Genomic DNA, 21,346 nt, shown 5'->3' with positions numbered 1-21,346 from the left:
AGGCCTTCCTTATTTTAGGAGGTGTTGGAATAAACCGGCCTTTTTCCCCTCCCAATTCAACACTATCTGCTGGGAACCGTGTCTAATGTTATTTTTCAAAATACTATGCTATTAAGATTAAACACATAAGTAGTGTAGAACAGCTCAGTTAGAAAACACAGCTTGATCCAAAATTTAGTGCCCTTCCAAAATAAGCTCAACAAAAATATAATACATTTAAATGTTTGTCATATTGCATGAAAAAGTGAATATTTTAAATTGCAATTCCTGAAGGCATTGTATGGATGGTTGAGCGTGTAAAGCTGAGTGCAGATGGCGCTCATCGTAACACTTCCGAGCTACTACTTTCGACTGATTTTGCCACCTAAGCATACAATTTCATTATACTTGTAGTGTTTTCAATATAAGGCTTTCTTTCAATCTAACTTTGAACGAAACAAACAACAAATGTATCTCCGCAAGTTTGCTTACCCAAAATATGCGTTCTTTTGCACAAATAATATAGGGATAACACTCAAAACAGGGCAAACTATATCTATTAGTTTTGTTAAATTTGTTTAAGGCTCACTACCTGTTGGAAGTTCCAGAAAACTCTTATGAATGGTAAAATTTTGCGTAAATTTAAACACAAATACCAATGATAAAACTTCCAAGAATATTAAGTCTGTTCACACATCGCCTCGTAAGCTTAACATAAGCGGAGGGATACACCGGAAGTCTTCTAAATTTCTTCCGGTGTTAGGAAGCTTCTTATTGTTTACATTCAGTCAACCATCCATAAAGGAAAATTAACAAAAACACCCACAATCTCATAGTTAGCTATTATCACCTTTGTAAAAAATCTTTTGTAACCAAATTTATAGTATATTATTAAAATTGTTTTATTATGGATGAAGAACTGTTTAAAGTTAAACACATGTGGTGCTAGGGGTTGATATTCGTCATAAAGCTTTCGGGTTATTACTTCAAATTTACTTTTTAAGTCTAAGTTTAATAAAGCTCACCATCCAGTATTAGTATACTTGTAATGTTTACAATTTAACTCATTCTTTCAAATTAACAATAACTTAATCAATTTAATTTTAGCTGAAAGTTAATTTAAATAACCCTGCAACCCAGCAAAGAAAAAAAAAAGTCAAGGAGACGAGTAATATTATCTACGTCACAGATACCCGTCAGTCACATTCATACATCACACAACAGAGTACAACACACGGAGAAACATCCATGCCCTGAGCTGGATTCGAACCCGCAACCGTTGCAATCAAGCACGTTAACCGCTCAGTCACCTGGCCGGCAAAACGTTTTCTTATTGAAATGTGCATACATTTAAATTATTTCAGTCATTTGAATTCGGTTACTTTGCACAAACGTTCATGTCCAGGGAAAATTCTTTGATTAAAGACTATGGAAAGAGGTGAGTAATTATTGAAGGGGAAAAGAGTAAAATTTAAAAAAAAATTTGAAACATTAACTTAAATTTCTCTTTATGTCATAGCGTTTCAGCATCAGCACATTGTCACGGAGATGAAGTCACCGCAATTTCATGACCAACTGCACGAAAGTGGTAAAAATTGCTCACCGATCGCCTTTACTTTAGCAGACAAGGCTATAAACTATTTTATTTTATAACCGTCGTTAAACAGTCGATCCAATTTTTTTTTTTTTTTTTTTTTTTTTTTTTTTTTTTTTTTTGACTTGACGACTAATGTCCAACTCCGTAGCGTGGTAATTTTGAACCCAATCCAGGAGACAAGGGGACTCCTGACTCAAGTATTGGGAGAAATTACCTTCGTGCTGGACTTTTTAATGTAACTAACCAGCATTTGCGTCACATGGAGAGGAAAACTACGAAAACTAGCCACGGTCAGCCTGACGGCAAGGGGATTCTAAAGCACGATCCGTCTACTACTGAGGATATTTTACGTCGGCACTGTGATCGGTGCCAGCCGGTTGCGGAATTCGTATCGACCAGCCATTGCTGGAATTTTAACCGGTTCACCTCATTGGAAGGTGAACGCTCTCTATCCCCTGAGCCATCACGGCTCACTGAAAATTATTGATCTAAAGCTGGGTGAGCTTCTAGCTCTCCCCCGAATCGAACCTTCACATTAAATGACTCTTAAACACTGAGCCATCCTGGATCTGCTCATGTAATTTAAGAGAAAATTAATAAGGTGGAAAATTATTATTTCGAAGAAAATAATCGTATATTTTTAATATAGATATTTTAATTGTAATAATCTATAACTTAAAAAATATATCATAGCTAAAAATCATATTATATTTTTTAATGAAATGTTTTAAGCTAAAAACCTAACTAATAAAAATTTTTATTTCATTCAAAAAATAAAAGTTAATTCAAAGTTTTTCTATTCTTATTCACTGATTCAATGACCTCTTTGGCAAGAAACTAGGGTGGGGGTTGGGGGGCTTTCCTTTTTCTACGCTAATCTTTAACTTGAAGTAAATGCAAGCTTAGAAGGATGTAAAAAATCATATAACTTCTGAATCGATTTCTTTTGTTCATATATCTATTTGCATTTAAATTTGTTTGGTTCTAAAATTTAATCTAAGTAACTGAACAAAGCTAATTTTAATGTGGGTTTTTTCTTTTTTTTAACATTCTAAAAAAAACTTATAATGTAGCTCATGTCTTAAAAATAAGAATAAACAAATGATATCTTATTTTTTTTTTTTGGAAAATATTTATTTCACTTTCAACGGAAATTAAAACTTCGCGAAGAAGATGGGGGAAAAATATTCTTAAAGAACTCTCGCAAAATTTTTAAAAGTTACAAAACTGATTCGAAGTTAAAAAATTGAAATCCTTAATTTTCTTGAATAGAAATAAATATCTGTAAATTTATAAGCATGTTTAGGTCCTAACCAGTGCTGGATTACACATTAGGCCTGACTAGGCCATGGCCTGGGGCCCCCAATGATTAGGGGTCCCCTTAAAATGAATTTTTTGAAAATGAATTTTAAAAAAATTAAGAAAAACAATGATTTAAAAAAAAAAAATCTATTTCAAACATATATTAGAATATTTTCAAAATGTTATGATTATTTTTTAGTTCTAATTTAAACAAAATAAAGTAAAATTTAATTTATCATTATTTATTTTTATTTTAAATATTTTTTCTTAAATGAAAAGATATGTAAATACTTTTATATTTGAATAAATAAAAAATATACGAAAAAAACAACTTAATCGAAAGGCCCCGAAAATTTGAATGACCTAGGGCCCCGGATGCGCTTAATCCGGCCCTGGTCCTAACACTTCTCAATAGCATTCTATTGGTTATATTTCCAGATTTTTTTTTTCTGACTAAATATGCATTAGTAATATTGAGACTTCTTTTAACGTTAAAATCATTAAAACCGTTAAAATTTTGTTCAAAAATTTTTGAACAAAATTAAAAACTGAAAAAAGTCGTAATGCAAAAAGTAAGATATATGTGACATAAAAAGAAATAAAATATTATCTGATTTTGAAAACTGTTTAACTTTAACAAAACTAAAATGCTATCATGATAAGGTGAAGAGAGACTATAACACCAGTAAACTCTTAAAAGTTGTGTAGTTTTGTTTGTTTAAAATTTGTAAATTTAATTTTTTTAAATGCTTTAACTTAAAAAAATAATGTAAATCAGAAAGCATGTTGAAATTATAACACTGATCAAAAAATAGAATTCTAAGAGGGGTGGGTGGAATATTTCCAATAATCTGAATTCCGATGACTCTTTCCCTTTGGCACTTCCCCCCTCCCCTCCATAATGTCCTGTTTATACACTCACTACCTACTAACATCCCGGAAAATGCGTTGACAGATTAGAGATAACCCCCTTCCCCAACTTCCCTCAGAACATTCCTTTCACTTTTCGAACTTAGAAAATCACAAAAGGGTCTTTTAAGACAGCGTGTTGCTCTTTTGACCTTATGCGACGTTGTTATTTGATAGGCTGGTTGCATATCGTCAACAAACTTGCCTCTTTGATAAGACAAGAATTCTTTCGAATTGTAAGGGTGGACGCGGGGGAGTATAGAAAAAAGAAGGGTGAGTCGTCGTCTGTCTATCACGAGAAGGATATCACATTGCCAAGAACGTTCATTAAAGATTGGGGTATTCGAACGTTTTCTTCTCCGTCGCTCACTTTAACGAGAATGGATGCGTCAGTTATTCTTAATTGATTCTAATTTCGAACTCCGTGAAAACAACAACGGCCGTCGTAATTCATCGTTACTTTACTCAGACAGTCGGCAATTAAAAGTTCTCGGAAATCTGACTCTCTCTCTGAATTAGGGAAAACACATTAGCTCTGACGCAGTTTTTTGGTGCGGAGAATTAGTTGTTTAGTACCACTTAAGAAGGTTCTCGATAGAATATTTTCTTTCACTTGTCCCGTGTTTGTTTATAACTATATTATACATAGATTTTATTCAGTCATGGAGATTTGGAAATTATTATGGTGGTGCATTCTTGGCACTTCCATTGACTATGTACTGTGCACCAGGGAAAAGAAAATACAAGATATATTGGACACTGTCCACAGGATCGAAGACCAAATCAGCAAAGAAGATCGATTCCGAGAGATCGCCGATATTGTGAGGATCGATTCAACGGTCGATAAGATAAACATAAAAATGGATCGAATGCTCAATCTATTGGATAATAATCCATTGCCACCCATGGCTCGTAGTGACGGAGCCGTTATGCCACGAGATTTAGGTAGCAATATCCTGGCCATTCAGAATCGACTGGAGAGCCTCGAGACAACTTGTGGCAAGATGCAAGACAACCTCGGTGCCTATTCGGTCAAGGTGAATGAGATTGAACAGCGGACGACGCAACTCAAGGATGACATGAACGTCAAGTTGAGGAAAATGATGAACGTCCTGACGGCCCTTTACGAGATGAACAAAGAGATGAAGAAAGATGTGGAGACTCGAACCGACGAGCCAGAGACTCCAAAGAGTGGTAGCTCGTCCACTGGAGGATATGCTACTGAATTTCTCATGGAAAATTTTGACGAGTTGGAGAGGAAAATCCGTGAGCAGTTCAGCATCTTGACGAGTGAGATACGGTCAGAAGTGACGAGTTTGAAAGTTGTCGCTGCCAGCTCTGGGGCTGGAAACTGCCAGTCTTCTTCTTCTGACGACGAGGAAGATGAGGAGTGGATGACACCGCAGAACAATGCTCGCTCTATCGGCAGAAGAGGTAGTCAGGCCGGCAGATCTGCTGGAATGTTAGACAATTTGATGGAAACACTGGGGCGATCGACGCGAGAGATCAGAGAAGAAATACAACAAGGTATGCAAGGTATAGACGATAAGCTGGAAAATTTAACATCTTTAGCGCAATCACAACCCAAATGTGGGGATCTGGAGACGGCAGAATCTGCCATCAGCAGAAGGCGATCTTTGGAACCTTTTGGAGTGACGCCACAACAGCAGAGACTGGAAGAGAATAAACTCGAGAACAGGGATAAGTGTTCGAAAACTGCCCAAAATGTGCCAAATCCAAAATCTTGTGCTGATCTCAGGAAAGGCGGAGCAACTTGTGATGGCATTTATGTTATATTCCCTAAAGGGCGACGAGCTGTACGAGTTTATTGTGATATGACAACTGACAACGGTGGATGGACGGTAAGTGGACATTTTCTTCCACTTTTAAATTATCAATTTGTAATTTTTAAAAAAATTATGTATTAGTAAGTAAGGAGAAATATTGTTTACCCTGTTTCTATTTATTTAATTAAAAAAAACTAATTTTAGATGCTAATAGTAATTAAGAAAATACATTAAATAAGTAAAAAATAATTATTTATTAAACTTGCCTCTTTTTTTAAAAATTTATTTCAAATACTCAAAACAATTTTTAATTAAGGCGAAAATTCATTGTAAACTTGTCTGTTTTATTTAGTTCTAAAATCCTATTTCATTTTCTAATAAATTATTTAAAGGATATAAATATTTCTGATAAAACTATCCCCCTTTTGCTTATTTCAAAATTTTAATTTTAGACTCCACTAAAGTGAAAAAATAAAAAAATCAATTCCAAAAAGATAAATGTACAATGAGCCAAAAACCTTCAATAAATTTTAATCTAATGATCAGGTTGTGGGACTGAATCTTAATGGTTGGAGAGGGTAACCTTAAAAATGCTAATTAATTAGTGCAGACGATATTTTAAGTTACGAAATCAGGCATAAAAACGTACTTTCTCTGATTAAACATAGCTTTTTTTTCAATAGATTCTGATCCCCAAAATATAGGGGTTAGCAGCCAAAACCTGGGAAATAGGATCTTTCATAGTTTTGATCAGGAGAGCGTTCAAAAGTTTAGACGCTTTAATGTTAATTTTACGCATTTCGCCATATTTCGAGAACTTTTTAGGCGAATTGAAAAAAATTTGCACACAGCTCTAAATTTCGTTTATTCATATTATTCAGTTGTTCGTTTTATTCCATGCAAAAATAAATTTTAGAAAGTATTTAGAATTTTATTTAATAATAGTGTACAAGATTTTGAATTGCAAGGAAATACAATTTTTTCCGTCATTTTAAGGTATTTTAAGATCATTTTAAGGTTTACATGGCAAAATACAAAATTTGAGAGAAATCTGTTGTATATTTTCTGAGAAATCGAATTTTAAGGAAGTTGTATATTTTAAGATTGTTTTTGTGTCTGATTTCATAACTTAAAATATCGTCTGCATTAATTAATTAGTATATTTGAGATTATCCACTCGAAACATTAAGATCGAGTCCTAAAACNTTTTTTTTTTTTTTATTTTTTTTTTTTACACGCTGTACATAAGTTATGACTTAAATTTTCTTCCCTGTTATTTAGTACGAAAACTATCTTTTCCTTTATTTTGTTTTAATTTATGTAATATTGTTTAAAGAGTACGATTGATAAAATTAACCTCTCGTTCCTTAGTATTAATTAATTTTCGATTCTAATAACCCCCCAAAAAATCAATTATTCAAAAAGCACATAAAATTAGGACTTAATTGTTCTTCCTTTTATTTAGTTCATAACCAACTTTTTCTTTTCTGAAAATTTATTTTAGATACTTGTAATTAAAAAGAAAACAAAGTTCAGTTACTTGTATCAATGTGAGACGCGTAAATAGGTATAAGTACAAAATTAAATTTTTAACTCATTAAAACTTCTAAGACTTATAGACTATTAGTCGCATCGATCTTGTTTCATTCGATTCAGCGTAATAAAATACATCACTGTTTAATCAACTCCCCTAAAGAATATGCGGTTTTTTTTTTTTCCTTCTGTTCTTTCGATACATTCAAGCCCAGTTATTGACTGAAATCCTTATATGACTAAAACAAATCATATTTGAAATTTGTTCACCAAACAAAATAAAATTTTTTACCCTGAATGACCGAAATCAAAAGAATGACGACATTCACCGATAAATGTCAACAATCACATAGTCGCTTTGGTGAATGTCCGAAATATATGTCTCATATCCGATTTAAAATTAATTTATTCGTTGATGTTATTATATTTATTCGATAATTTAATATCTGTGCTGAGGATAGATTAAGAGAAACATCAGTGTTCGGAGTACCGGTCAAATGCATACCTGGCACTTGACCTTAGAAAAACATTGATGTAGACCGAGCAAATATATACCGGGCAGTGGCACTTAACTGGACCTAGTATGTAATTCGGACATTTACCAAAGCGACTATGTGATTGTCAACATTCACCGGTGGAAGTCGACAACCACCTATTTCTGTCATTCACTGTAACATATTCATTACAATGAAATCTTCAAGGGCCGATTATTATGAATAAGCAAATATTAAGAAGTATTTATAGTATTAACAAATTTAAAAAAAAATTTAAGAAATATAAAAATTATTACTAAACTTGTGTCAGTTTTATCCAGCTTTACATTTGTAAGTAACTAGTTGTAATTAACTACAAAAATTAAGTAGTTTTTCCGACAGCTGCTGTAGACTTTAATTACGTAGCATGATTTTGGCCAATTTTAATAGCCAAAAAATTAAATTAAACGACAGGTGAATGACTGAATTTCTCAACAGTGAAATCACATTCTTTTGTTTCATTTTGAGCCGTGGTGGCTCAGGGGATAGAGCATTCCAATAAGGTGCACCGGATTGGAATCCCAGCAACGGATAGTCGATACGAATTCCGCACAGTACTGACATAAAATATTCTCAGTGGTAGATGGATCCTGGGTTAGTCCTCTTGCCATCAGACTAACCATGGGAGGTTTTCCTCTTCATGCAACGCAAAGGCGGGCTAGTTTCATCATAAAGTCCTCCACGAAGGCGAATTTCTCCCAATATTTGATCTAGGACAGGGGGTGGCGAACCTTTATACACCAACGTGCCATTTTTTCTAAAAAATTGTTTAATGAGGTCATAGGTGTGCCGTCAAATAATTTTGACTTCGTAATTATTGGGAAAATAATAATACTATCAACTCAAAACTCCTTATTTACATTGGAAAAAAAATACATTTTGCAATGTCTCAGTTATACGCGTCATTCAACTTAAAGTAATATCAGTGTGACTTCTGTTGTTGCAGATTTGATGACAAATAACTTATATTAGGTTGTAAGATGTTAGTTTAAGCAGGACTGTTGATTTTTTTTGCTAGTTATTTATTGTTAGCTTGTTTTTTATGGCTATTAATTGTCTTTTTAGCATTAATTGTACATTTTTTATTAATAATTGTTTATTATTTTGAGTGTTTTAATTTAATTGTTACACGTGCTTCATAGTGTAATAACAATTCATACTGTAATAACAAATGTGATCACTGGCGTGCCCAAAATATTGTGATAGGTGCCATAAATGGCACGCGTGCCATTGGTTCGCCATCCCGGATCTAGGAGTTCCCTTTTCTTCTGACTTGGATCGAAAATTACAAGCTACAGAGTTGAATGTTTAGTAGTCGTCAACCCAAAAATTGGGTCGGCTGTTCAACGACGGTTGTGAAATTAAATAAAATGTTTCATTTTTAATAAACATGAACTTTTTTTTTATTTTTTTTTTCGTTGTTCTCTTTATTGGTCAGGTACAGATTGCGCAAAATTCAAATATTGCCTGATTATGAGACATTAAAAAAGAACAGCTGAAAAAGATTTTTTTTAACAGCCTATATTTGCAAGTTAAATGCTTATCACTTTTCGCTATGTAATCAATATTCCCCCTTCTATTGAATATTGTTTACACCTCTTTTATCTTGCTTCCCCCTTTTATCTTATCATAACCTATTTCTCATCTCTTAACTCTTTCAAAGATAAATGGGAAAGTGCGTTTAATTTTGAATAATAAATTAAGACGGAGATTTAGATAGAGAAATAACATAAAAAGTTTAGTTGAATATATTTTCTCCTTTAATATTAGAGCAAAGTATACTTTCTTTTAAATAAGAGTTATTTTTAGCCTCAAAAGCGTATGGGAAACGTTCATTTGATAAATTCAGAATTGATTGTGCTCAGGAAGAAGTCCCGATTTCCGGATTTTTCGCTAACCGCGATTGGGAAATTTTCGTAATTCCAAGGTCCTGAAGTTTCATTTTTATGTATAAAAATTTTTATGTATAAAATTTTTTGTATATTTTATTTAAAAATATTAGAGCTAGAATTTATACCTGGCATCTCTTTCATTTGTAAATATTTTTTCTGGTAGAATAATATATATGATTAGAGATAAAAGTAAATTTATACAAAATTATTCATTTAAATTATGCTGCATATAATAAAACTAAATGGAGTTAAAAACTTGACGCGAAGAGAGAGCAGAATTGTATTAAAGTTAAACACATCAAGCAACAAGGAACGAATACTACGAATTGGATATGAGGATATAAGATGGTTTATAGAGTCTTGAAAAAGTAAGAGAGAAAATCTGATTTTCATAATTTTTTTTTTAAACTTCAGGAAAGAGCTGCGGTGGCTCGGTTAGAGCACTCGCCTCCCAATGAGGTGACCCAGATTCAATTCATGCTTTGGCTGGTGGATACGAATTGCGCACCCGGGTCGCACCGACCACAGTGCTGACATAAAATACCCTCAGTGGTAGATGGATCATGTGTTAGAGTCCTTTTGCCGTCAGACTAACCGTGGGTGTTTTTCTTGTCCTTGTAACGAAAATGCGGGTTAGTTTCATCAAAAAAGTCCTTCACGAAGATAAAATTTATTCTGATACTTGATCCAGAAGTTCTCTTGTCCTCTGGATTGGGTTCAGAATTACAAGGATACAGAGTTGAACATTGGTAGTTGCAAACTCAAAAAATGGATCGGCTGTTCAACGAAGCTCTTAAAGTAAATAATTTAAATCTAACTCCAATGCTGCATTATTTGGGATCACAAAAATAGAGAAATATTCATTGATTTTGATAATTTTTATCTAGGAAGTAAAATCTTCCCATTTGGTGATTTAAAAAAAAGTTAAACAACTCTTTACATTAAATTATTTATCCGTTCTAAGGCCCAGATAATTATTTACAGCACAATATGTCATATATAGTAAAAAATTATAGCCTTGTTTCAATGGTAAGATAGATATCCTCCTTGATATGTGGATCATGGGTTAGAATCCCCTTACTGTCGGACTAACTGTGGGAGGTTTTTGCGATCTTTTTCTCTATGTAACGCAAATACAGGTTAGTTCCAACAAAAAGTCCACCACGAAAGATGTTTTTCCTCATTATTTCATCACAGCCTTCCTTAGTTTTCTGAGCTAGGATCAAGGCTGCATGACAAAGAAATAGAACATTGATAATTGTAAACACAAAATTGGGTGTCTGTTCAACACTGGTTATATAATAAAAATGAAATAAAATTTTATGTTAACACATTTTTTTTATAGTTTTCACTGAATAGATGAAAAAAATTCGATTATGCAAAATATATATTTCCGTGTGTTCGGAAAATTTTACCTGCTGCTTTCTCTAAACAATTCTCTTATTTTATCATCATTTGCTTTAAGTCACATGATTCTTTTAAATTATAAAAATGAGGCATTTAAATTTTTTTGTGGAGAGTTTGCCGTAATGTAAGAAGATCTGTAAAAAGTTTTTACACATTCCTAAAAAAAAGTGCGTTTTTGACACTATCTAAAAATATCGCTGCTGCTTTAAAGTTTTTCCCCAGATATTTTCTTTCAAATGTTAACGTTATTTTATAACCATCGTTGAACAGTCGACCCAAATTTGGGTATACGACTACCGATGTTCAACTTCATAGTCATGTAATTTTGAACCCAATCCAGAAGACAAGGGAACTCCTGGATAAGTACTGGGGAAAATTTTGCATTCGTGCAGGACTTTTCGATGGAACTAATCAGCATTTGCGTTACTTGGCGGATAAAAACCACGAAAACCTCCCAGGGTAAGCCTGACTGAAAGGGAACTCTAACCCATGATCCGTCTATTCCCTCATTGGAAGGCGAACGTTCCATCCTGGAGCCTCCACGGCTGAAATGCTTTTGCCACCTCGCTAAATTCGATAAAATTCTAAATTTGGCGAAACATTTTTTCCACTGGAAAGAAACGAAAATTACAACAAAATGAATTTTTCGAAACGAATCAGTATTTTTTATTCGATTTCAGTAATTTTCGGTAGATGCGTCATATAACCAATTTGAATTGGGTCCAAATAACGTAAGCCTGAAACAAAATACCGTAAAATAGTTTTCTAAGGGAAGAAAATTAAACATAAAAAATTGAGATTTGCATTTGACGAAGACTTTCGAAAATTTGCGATTGCTTTTGATATTTGGCTAATTTACTGGTTAATATTTTGAAATCCTTGGCCCTGAATAACTGTAGCTAAGTATAAACTGTAAANAATCGTAAATTTGGCGAAAGATTTTTTCCACTGGAAAGAAATAAAAATTACGCCAAAATGAATTTTTCGAAACAAATCAGTATTTTTTATTCGATTTCAGTAATTTTCGGTAGATGCGTCGTATAACCAATTTGAATTGGGTCCAAATAACGTAAGCCTGAAACAAAATACCGTAAAATAGTTTTCTATGGGAAGAAAATTAAACAAAACAAATTGAGATTTGCATTTGGCGAAGACTTTCGAAAATTTGCGAATACTTTTGATATTTGGCTAATTTTCTGGTTAATATTTTGAAATCCTTGGCCCTGAATAACTGTATCTAAGTATAAACTGTAAAATTAGGATTTTTACTAATCAAAATTTATAGTGTTTCTTGCGTGTATTTCAAAATGCAATATTTTTATTCGTAAGCGTAACGTCGGGGCACATGGGACAGGTGCCCCATCAATAATTTTTCAAATCTTCAGAATTTCTTTTAAATTATTAAATTTTTGAAGCTTTAGAAAAACTATTTTTTATTTTACAAAAAAGACAATAATTTTAGGTAGTTTATAAAAATTTTAAACAATTATTTCTATGATTATTACTTTTAATTAAGTGTTATCTTGAAAGACAAAAACAAATTTACTACGATTATTAATCAATCGGTATTTGTTTATAACACTGAACTATACTTTTTGTTAATTATAAATATTTGTTTATAACTATAGCACTTGTTTATAACTGTAGTTCGTAGTTATTTAGTTTCATTTATGCATAATATTATTTTTAATTATAATTATTTTCTTTAACATTGTGTAATAATCTTTAAAAACACATTTTGCTTTTTGTAATTGTCAAACGTGTTTAGTTACAGCGTTTGCCAAACGTGTTAGTAACAGCTTGTTTAATATGTAAAATCTACATTTTAATTTGTTTCAAGTATACATTTAAAATTAAAACTTAATATATTACTTTTACGTTTAATATTTATAACCAATATTATCCAGTTAAATTTTTACTTAACCAGTTATATTATTTAACCAATGAGTTCCATTAACTAATTTTAAATGTGGCTTAATGATTTTTCGCCCTGTTTCAATCGAATTTGTTCTAAACTATTTTATTTGATTTTCAAATAACTTTTGAAAATGTAGCTCGCGACTTGAGAGACCAGATTGCATAAAAATATTTAAAAGAAGGGTATTACAAATAGTAAAAAAAGAAATGTCATTCTTATAGATTTTAAGATCATCCTATATCAAAGATTTGCAACTGTTAAAAATTATAAAGTACATTAGAATGAACCTGATATTTTTCAAAGCGACGCGGATAACAGTTAAAATCGAAATGAATGTGTAAAAACTTTGTACATTTTTGGCACTGTGGCAAAATAATCATATCATTTATTTCAAGCAAAGACTAATTTAGGCTTACGCAACTCTTTTATAAAAAATAAATAAAAAAATTTAAAAAAAAAACATTTTTGCTACAATTATTAGACTATGTACTATTTTTCTATAACTGTTTAAAATTAATTGAATGTTTATGAATTGGAAATGTAAAATGCGGAGAAAAAAAAACGGACCACCCTGAATAACTTCTGATCTAATGATTGAATCTTCACGTTCTAGGACTCCATCTTAATGGTTCGAGGGAGTGACCTCAAGTATGCTAATTAATTAGGGCAGGCGATAATTTAAATTACAAAAATCAGACACGAAAACTTACTTTCTCTGAGTAAACATACCTCCTTTTCAACTGATTCGAAATTTTCGCTATCTGGAAAATATGGCCCCCATAGTTTGATCCCCTTAATGTTAATTTTATTTTTTGCGTATTTCGCCATAGCTCGAGAACTTTATAAGTGAATTTCAAAATCTTTGCGCACAATTATGAAATCCGTTTATCCAAAGATAAATCCACGCAAAAGAAAACGAAAAAATTTTAGTAAATAATATTTATTTTTTAGCGAAACAGTCGAAACATATTTCAGCTATAAGGTATATAAAGTTTTACATAATTTTAAAATATCTAATTTTACATGACAAAATACAAAATTGGAGCGAAATCGGTTGAATAGTTCCTGAGAAATTTAGTTTTAAGTATATGACTTTTTTGGCGCAATGTACCTGTTACAGAACGTAATTGTAAATGAGAAATTTTGCCATTTTTATTTTTTCAATTTAAGAACATAAAACATGAAAATTCAGACTTGCATTGGCTTTACACTATGTCCTGGTTACATTGCAGTATTTGCGAGAACTCGGGAACGCTTTTTATTTATTTCCGATATTTTAGTTAACAACCTCTTCCTTAAGTACGCAATATTGCACTTAAGCTTGAGACATTTCTACAATTTTTTTTTATTCAATAATTGAAAATATCGCTAATAATATCAAATCTTTTTTGTTTCGTAGTAATTGTTTAGATTATAATTTCTAAAAAAAATAATTCGAAATAATTGAAAAAAAAGTAGAATGAGGTTTGAAGTATGGGTTTATTTAAAAAAAGAAAAACTGACTCTACGTTCAGATCTGTATCTTTGGCCAATTCATTTAGCCAATTAAATAGTTCATGTCAGATCGCTTCGATTGCTCTATCTGCATGGGTCTTGTTTAGTACTCCTGGATTTTATATTACATTCATATCTTTTAAACATTTTAATAATTATATTAAAGGTTACTGCCAATAGTGTGTCAAAAAACTAAAGATACTGAAGTTCATAGATATTTGTTCATTAAAAAACGCTACTTTCGTACTTTCGCTCAGACGAAAAAATACACGGCTGCTAAAAATCGCTGTGATTTGGACCCGATTCAGCTCATCTCTCTCCGCGAACGCTCTTATCTCTTGCGCCATCGTGGCTCTAACTTAACTATATTTTATTTTATAACCGTCGTTGAACAGCCGACCCAATTTTATGGGTTTACGACTATTCATGTTCAATTCCGTAACCTTGTCATTTGGAACCCAATCCAGAAGACAAGGAAACTCCTGGATCGAGTATCTGGAGAAATTTGCCTTCGTGGAGGACTTTTTGATGGAGCTAACTCGCATTTGCGTTACATGGAGAGGAAGACCACGAGAACCTCCCACGGTTAGCCTCACGGCAAAGGGACTCTAACCCATGATCCACTGAGGATATTTCACGTCAGCACTGTGGTCTGTGCAAGCCGGATGCGGGATTCGTATCGACAGGGATTCGAATCCGGTTCGCCTCATTGGAAGGCGAAAGCTCTATACCCTGAGCCATTGCGGCTTTAACTTAACTACATGACGCAAAGAAGAAAAATTTTTAACTTATACATAAAACAAGTGCAAAACTAATGTTTTCTTATTTAAATTGTATTAAAGGCTACGGCCTCGGCTCGCTAAAGTTTTTTTCTTTTTGATCTCTTCACCATCTTAGCTCGTTCATTTCATCTATCGTCTTTCCTCCTAAAATAAGCGGCCCTGATTTTAGATGAGCCTTTCAAAACGTTAAAATTGCATCTTAGTACATGAACAACCAAACAATTAGAATTATTAAAGTGTTCAGTTTATTATTTGTGCAAATGTTAAGATTTCAATTTAACAATTTGTTATTTTTTCCAGTTACTTCTGAGACGGGGTGATTACGGAGAAAAAATGACCAGCTTCCATCGGAACTGGATGAGCTATAAGAATGGATTTGGAGATTCTGCTGGAGAGTTCTGGCTGGGCAATGACGTCATGAATTCCATGACCACTGAGGAACAAAATGTTCTAAGGATTCATCTCACTTCCTTTGATCATGACGAAGTGGACCTGGTGTACGATTCCTTTGTGGTTGGCAATGAAAGTACAAATTACAAACTAGTACTGGGAAGAACTATTCTAGGACCAGCAGTAGCAGCTAATAGCTTAAGGTAACCATTCTTAAGCGTCTACTTTTTTTTTTCTTACCGAGAGGCAGTTATCACTAAAACAAAATGCCAAAAATTGATATAGAATATTTTAGCCGTGAGGCGGCAGTGACGTGAAAACAAGATACTAATCACTGCGGACGTATTCCGTGATTACTACCGTTTGTAAGTCTGGCTACAGAAATCACGGAAGAGTACATTTTCTGGAAGCTTTCGTAATACTCCTTTATTTTATTTTTTTTTGGGGGGGGCGAGTTCTTTTTTACTCTCTTTGCACTTTTTCGGTAGCTCATAACTAAGGCCCGGATTTTGATGAAATTTGCATTTTTTTCATTTTTGGACATTTTTTGTCTTTTAGAGCATTCTTTTTTTATTTATAGGGCATTTTTCGTTAAATTTTGGGGCGTATTTTGCATTTTAATGCATTTTTTAAAGTTTTTTGTTAATTTTTTTCCAATTTTTATTATTTTTTATCAATTTTCATTATTACACTGGCTTCCAAACAATGAAGAAAATCTATAGGATATTAACAGGTGAAGCAAAATCTTTTCAAATTGAAGAAGAATTGTCAGTAAGTGAGACCGTCTTTTTCAAGTACGCACCTATAACATCAGTAGACGTTGAAAGAAGCTTCTGCAGGAATGAAAATTTACTTTCAGACAAGAGACGCTCGTTTACATTTCAAATTATCAAAAAACATTTAGTAATCCAATGTAATTCTGATATTTAGTAATATTATGAGATGGAAGTTGTTATATCCATCAAAGTTTCTATACAAAAGAAAAATATTTTGGTGTCAATATATTTTCCTTTTTTTTGTTATTTTAGGATATAAAACAAATTTTTCAAACTTTAATGAACGTAGAACAAGTATTGCATTGCTTTATATTTTTTAAATGACTCATAATAATTTTAAAGAGCAAAACATTTTTTTAATTCAATATTTTTACTTTATTTAAAGCATTTTTTGGGCAATTTTTGGATTCTTAAGGGCATTTTTTGCCCTTTTTAAGGACATTTTTTGCCCTTTTTAAGGGCATTTTTTGCACTTTTTAAGGGCATTTTTTGCACTTTTTAAGGGCATTAGTTGAGATTTTTTAGGTCATCAAAATCCGGGCTCTACTTATAACTATTTCAATAATTATATAATCACAGCACTCTGCGCATTATTTATATTTCACAATACATGGAGGAAACAGAACTCGCACGTCTAATTGAACTTTTAGTATATATTTTTAGAACAGTCTTAAAAATTGAAGAAAAAGTGTTTCCACATTAGTAGGCAAAAATTAATACGTAAGCGAAGAGGAAAACGCTATCGAAATCTCTATTTTCTAGTGAGGAAGACAGAAAACCAGTTTGATTGCTTTTTGAAGCTTGAAGTGTTTTCAATAATCACATCTTAATTCTTTTTCTTTTATTCAGAGAAATTACATTTTAGTGTCCGAATTTGAACTTTAAAACATTTTCTGCACATAGGCATATTTAAAGTTAGCTTCTCAGACCACTCAGATTGAGTTTCCTAAGAATCCGATCATTCAATTAAAAGTTGTTCGCTGTGTTCACCTTTTATTTTGCGCACTGTTCATAGTATGAAAACAAGTCTTTAAATGAAATCATTCATTCTGTGTCTTCTTTGGTGATAAAAACTTAATTCACTTCATTAAAATATATTTGACAGGTATCACAACAATCAGCCTTTCAGCACTTATGACAGAAAGAATGAAGACTTTCAGCAGAACTGTGCAGCCACCTACAAAGGAGGTTGGTGGTTTAACGGTTGCTACTTTGGTTTTCTGACTGGAGAATATTTCAAACCTGGTGACAAGCGAGAAAACTGGCAGGGAATGCTGTGGTACGACTGGAAGGGGAATGCAGCACTGAAAGCAGCAGAAATGATGATTAGACCAAAGAACTTCACTCTCACGTGAAGCACCTTTTAGCAGTAAAATAGAGATGGAACGTTCTTTTAAAAGATCGTGTACCGGTTCTTAGGACACAATTATACCTGTTACAAATATCTATTCCAAAGTAACAGACAAGCACTTTATAACAGTTCCATTAGAGTTACCCGTATCTATACTCGTCTCAAGAATGCGTGGTTTCCCTCATCCGTTACCATGATTTTGTTAAATCTGACTTTTTCCCCACGCAAGTATAGTCCAACCTCTTACTGAAACGTGCTGTTGTGGTAGGAAAAGCAAGATATACTGAAACCATGGTAATGCAGAGAGTAAAAAGTTGGTGAGTAGGGAAATCACGTAACTTTAAGACGCCTATTCTATTTAAAAAGAGTATGTTGAAATTAGAGAGTTACGACAGATATCGGAATCTGTTATCACACTTTCTTCTCTCCTACTTCGCATCAAATGTTAACTGTATCGTTTTTTTTATGAACCAAACTACGCATAAGTTGCAAAAATTATTGATCAACTAATTCAGCTTTTCAATAAGTCAAACTTTACTTTTAGTTTGCTTACAAAACTTTCCACTATACTCTGTTGCAAGTTAAGAAAAAAACATCCCTAAAGAGAGAGCCTGTTTGCATGTAAGGGCACTCCAAATGAATGCCAAGCTCTCAGGGAGAACGTGTATCAACATCGCTAACTCTTGAAACGACGTTGCACAGCCTTCTTTTTGATACCTTTCTTAGATTGTGTGAAATAAGGAAAATACGACTTAACTATTGTTAAGAATAAGAACTATTGTTTGGTTAATAAGAATTAATAAAAATGATGTCTGAAAATCGTAACAAATATACATCTTCCTGCTCGCACTTATAGAAACTGATGAAAGAAATATTAAATATTGTTTCTTGACCACGATTTTCTTTTACAGCGAAACAAAAGTAAAAAAGTTCCTTATCTCGTATTTGATTTGTTGAGGCCATTTTTAGTGGTCCAATCAAATCCAATGGTCTGGCAACGTCATACAGTTGTCTCTTTTTCGAGAAAGAATATTCTCCTTATTTATGGAAATATGTCGCCAAGCCTGGAATTTCAGTACGACTACGAAACTTTCACTTTTGTTTAAATAATTCTATGATATGTATCTTAAATGTTAGCAAGAATTAAATTTCTGCCCAACAAGTTTAACTTCTAAAAGCTTTTATATTGTTTTGAAAGCATGTTCATATAATTTGATATCTGAATAAAACGGAACTTTATGCAATAGCGAATGAATACTTAAATCCTATACCGCGATGGTCTTTTCTTAGCTTGCAATGGGATATAGCCATATTTTCTTATAAAGAAAACTAACGTTTCATCAAAAAACTAAACTTTATTTAGAGTAAATAACGTGATAGAAGTGCCAAATATAGCAATCACAATTTCTAGAAGCTATTTTTTTTTTTACAAAATATATAGATGGTTGGACTGATTTTGAGTACAACCGATACCATGTATGTATAATCAAGATAAATTTTAAAAGCATGAAAAAATAATCAATACCGATAATACAGTCGAATAATTATAAATTATTTGACTGTATTATCGGATTATCTGTATATGACAAAAACTCTAAATTTCTAATTTGAATTTGTTGAAATGTGACATTCAAACAGTTTTATTTTCAATTACAATATGTGTAGAATGTTACGATAAACTAATTTCAAGCCGAAGCAGGATCGAGCAATTAAATAATAAATTTTAGAAAAAAAAACGTGTCAAGCATAAAATGAGTTTTTTTTTTCCAATCCAGCGAAGTACAAGTTAAAAGAACGTTTACATATTTCTATTACTTTATAATTCAGTCTGCATATTGTGCGATTGTGGTATTATAAATTAATATACTACTACATTTATGTATGTAGTCTTCATAAAGGTGTATTGTAAATGTATTTTTATAGATCCCACCTAGCTGAATAGTTTGTAAGTATTTTGATATTGAAATAAAATTAAAAAAAATTGTAAGTTACTATATGATTCCTTGCATCTGTTTCATTATCTATCGGTTACTGTGAACGATCAAAATCAAGAGAATGTAGACTTTTACCGGTGAATGTCCACAATCACAAAGTCGCTTTGGTGAATGTCCGAATTATTTGTTATATCCTATTTGATATTAATTTATACGTTGACAATGTTTATTCGATGTTTTAATATCTGCTGAAGGTAGATTAGGAGAAACATCAGTGTTCGGAGTACCCGGCAAACGTATGCCGGACATTGGCACTTAACTAGACCTAGTATATATTTCGAACATTTACCAAAGCGACTATGTGATTGTCAACATTCAACGTTGTAAGTCAACAATCACACATTTCGCTCATTCACAGTAACATATTTATCATTGCAAAAAATATTCCATGCCCCAGCTGAATTAAATATAAAATATTTTCGCTGTTAACTCTACGGTAATATCATTTCATGGAATTTTATGAAATGATTTGTTTGCAACTGAAATTTACTTACAACTGAGTTTGCTCTATAAAAATTGAATTTCATATAAAATTGATTAACTGTTTGTCCAATGGAAACAAAATTTCTATTATATTTCCAATAGTCCATTGTGCAGCTCTAGTGAGACGTCAATAAAGTAACTACCTATTGAACTGCAATTAAATCGCTGTAGCAAATGCATCGAAAATCAACAGAAGATTGACCGAATAACCTAACTTACTCCCTGGCATTACAGTCCATGTTGGACCATGGCCTCACTAACAATGTTTCTCCAAAGTCGCCTGTCTCTAGCTCTTTGTCTCCAGTTTCGGACCTTTAGAATCTTAAGGTCTTTCTCCACCTCGTCTAACCATCTTTTGGCCGGCCTTCTTCTTTTCCTTTGGCCCTGGCACTGCTCCTTGAATATCTTCTTAGTGCCTCTGTTTTCCTCCATTCTCTCAAGGTGTCATAGCCATTGAATTCTCTTTGCTTTTACATAATTGATTATTTCTTTTCCTTTAAATCAGGGTTCATGAACCCCTAAGGGGTCCATGAGTTATATTTTGGGGGTCCGCTGAACACTCCTAATTTTTAAAACGTTTAGAAGCCTACCCATTGCTTGTAGAGCGAGTTATGGCAGCTATAATTCCATTTGCTACAGTAGTGTATCTTTGCGAAACGGGATTTTCCACAATTGTGACAATAAAAACATAACATTGAAATCAATTGAATGTTGAACATGATATGCCTGTTTGCTTTGTTGAAAACCATCCCCCAATTCAATTTGTTAAGTAAGGAAAAGCAGCAGCAACCTTCACATTAAAAATTTTAATTTTTATACCATTAAAATAATAAAATTAAATGTTTTCTAATAATTGACGTTTTTTGCAATTATTTTTTTCACAGGGGGTGGTCCGTGACTTCTTAAAATTTTTTAGAAAGGGTCCATTATATCAAAAAGGTTAAGGAACACTGCTTTAAATAGTCTTGAAATTACGAAATTGTATCGCCTTCTCCACAGATCACCCTCTTTGGCAGGTCCAAAAATAGTTCTAAGAATTTTTCTTCCCCAGGTAATCAGCATTTTTTCTTGTTTCTGGGTTGGAGTCCATGGCTTTGATCCATAGATAACGGTTGGTTTGATTATAGTTTTATAAACCTGAAGCTTTGTCTTCCTCGTTAATACTTTTGATGTTAGCAATCTATTAAGTGCAAAAAAAAACTGCGATTTCCAGCATTTA

General features: G+C 32.6%; 1 protein-coding gene across 1 annotated transcript; it reads left to right on the top strand.

The window, feature by feature from the left end:
• Positions 1-4,457: 4,457 nt before the first annotated feature.
• Positions 4,458-19,637, top strand: LOC107449293 (uncharacterized; the record flags this gene model as incomplete). Its single annotated transcript, XM_016064787.4, is given in 3 exon segments — positions 4,458-5,649; positions 15,434-15,726; positions 17,405-19,637. Coding segments are annotated over 3 exon segments (1,735 nt in total), but the record flags the coding sequence as incomplete, so codon positions are not given.
• Between the last annotated feature and the right edge of the window lie 1,709 nt (positions 19,638-21,346).

Source organism: Parasteatoda tepidariorum, chromosome 5, assembly GCF_043381705.1.
Source record: "Parasteatoda tepidariorum isolate YZ-2023 chromosome 5, CAS_Ptep_4.0, whole genome shotgun sequence".
In the NCBI taxonomy this organism is placed as follows: Eukaryota; Metazoa; Arthropoda; class Arachnida; order Araneae; family Theridiidae; genus Parasteatoda; species Parasteatoda tepidariorum.
Note: the sequence above shows the minus strand (reverse complement) of the source record. Positions and strands in the feature narration are given on the sequence as shown.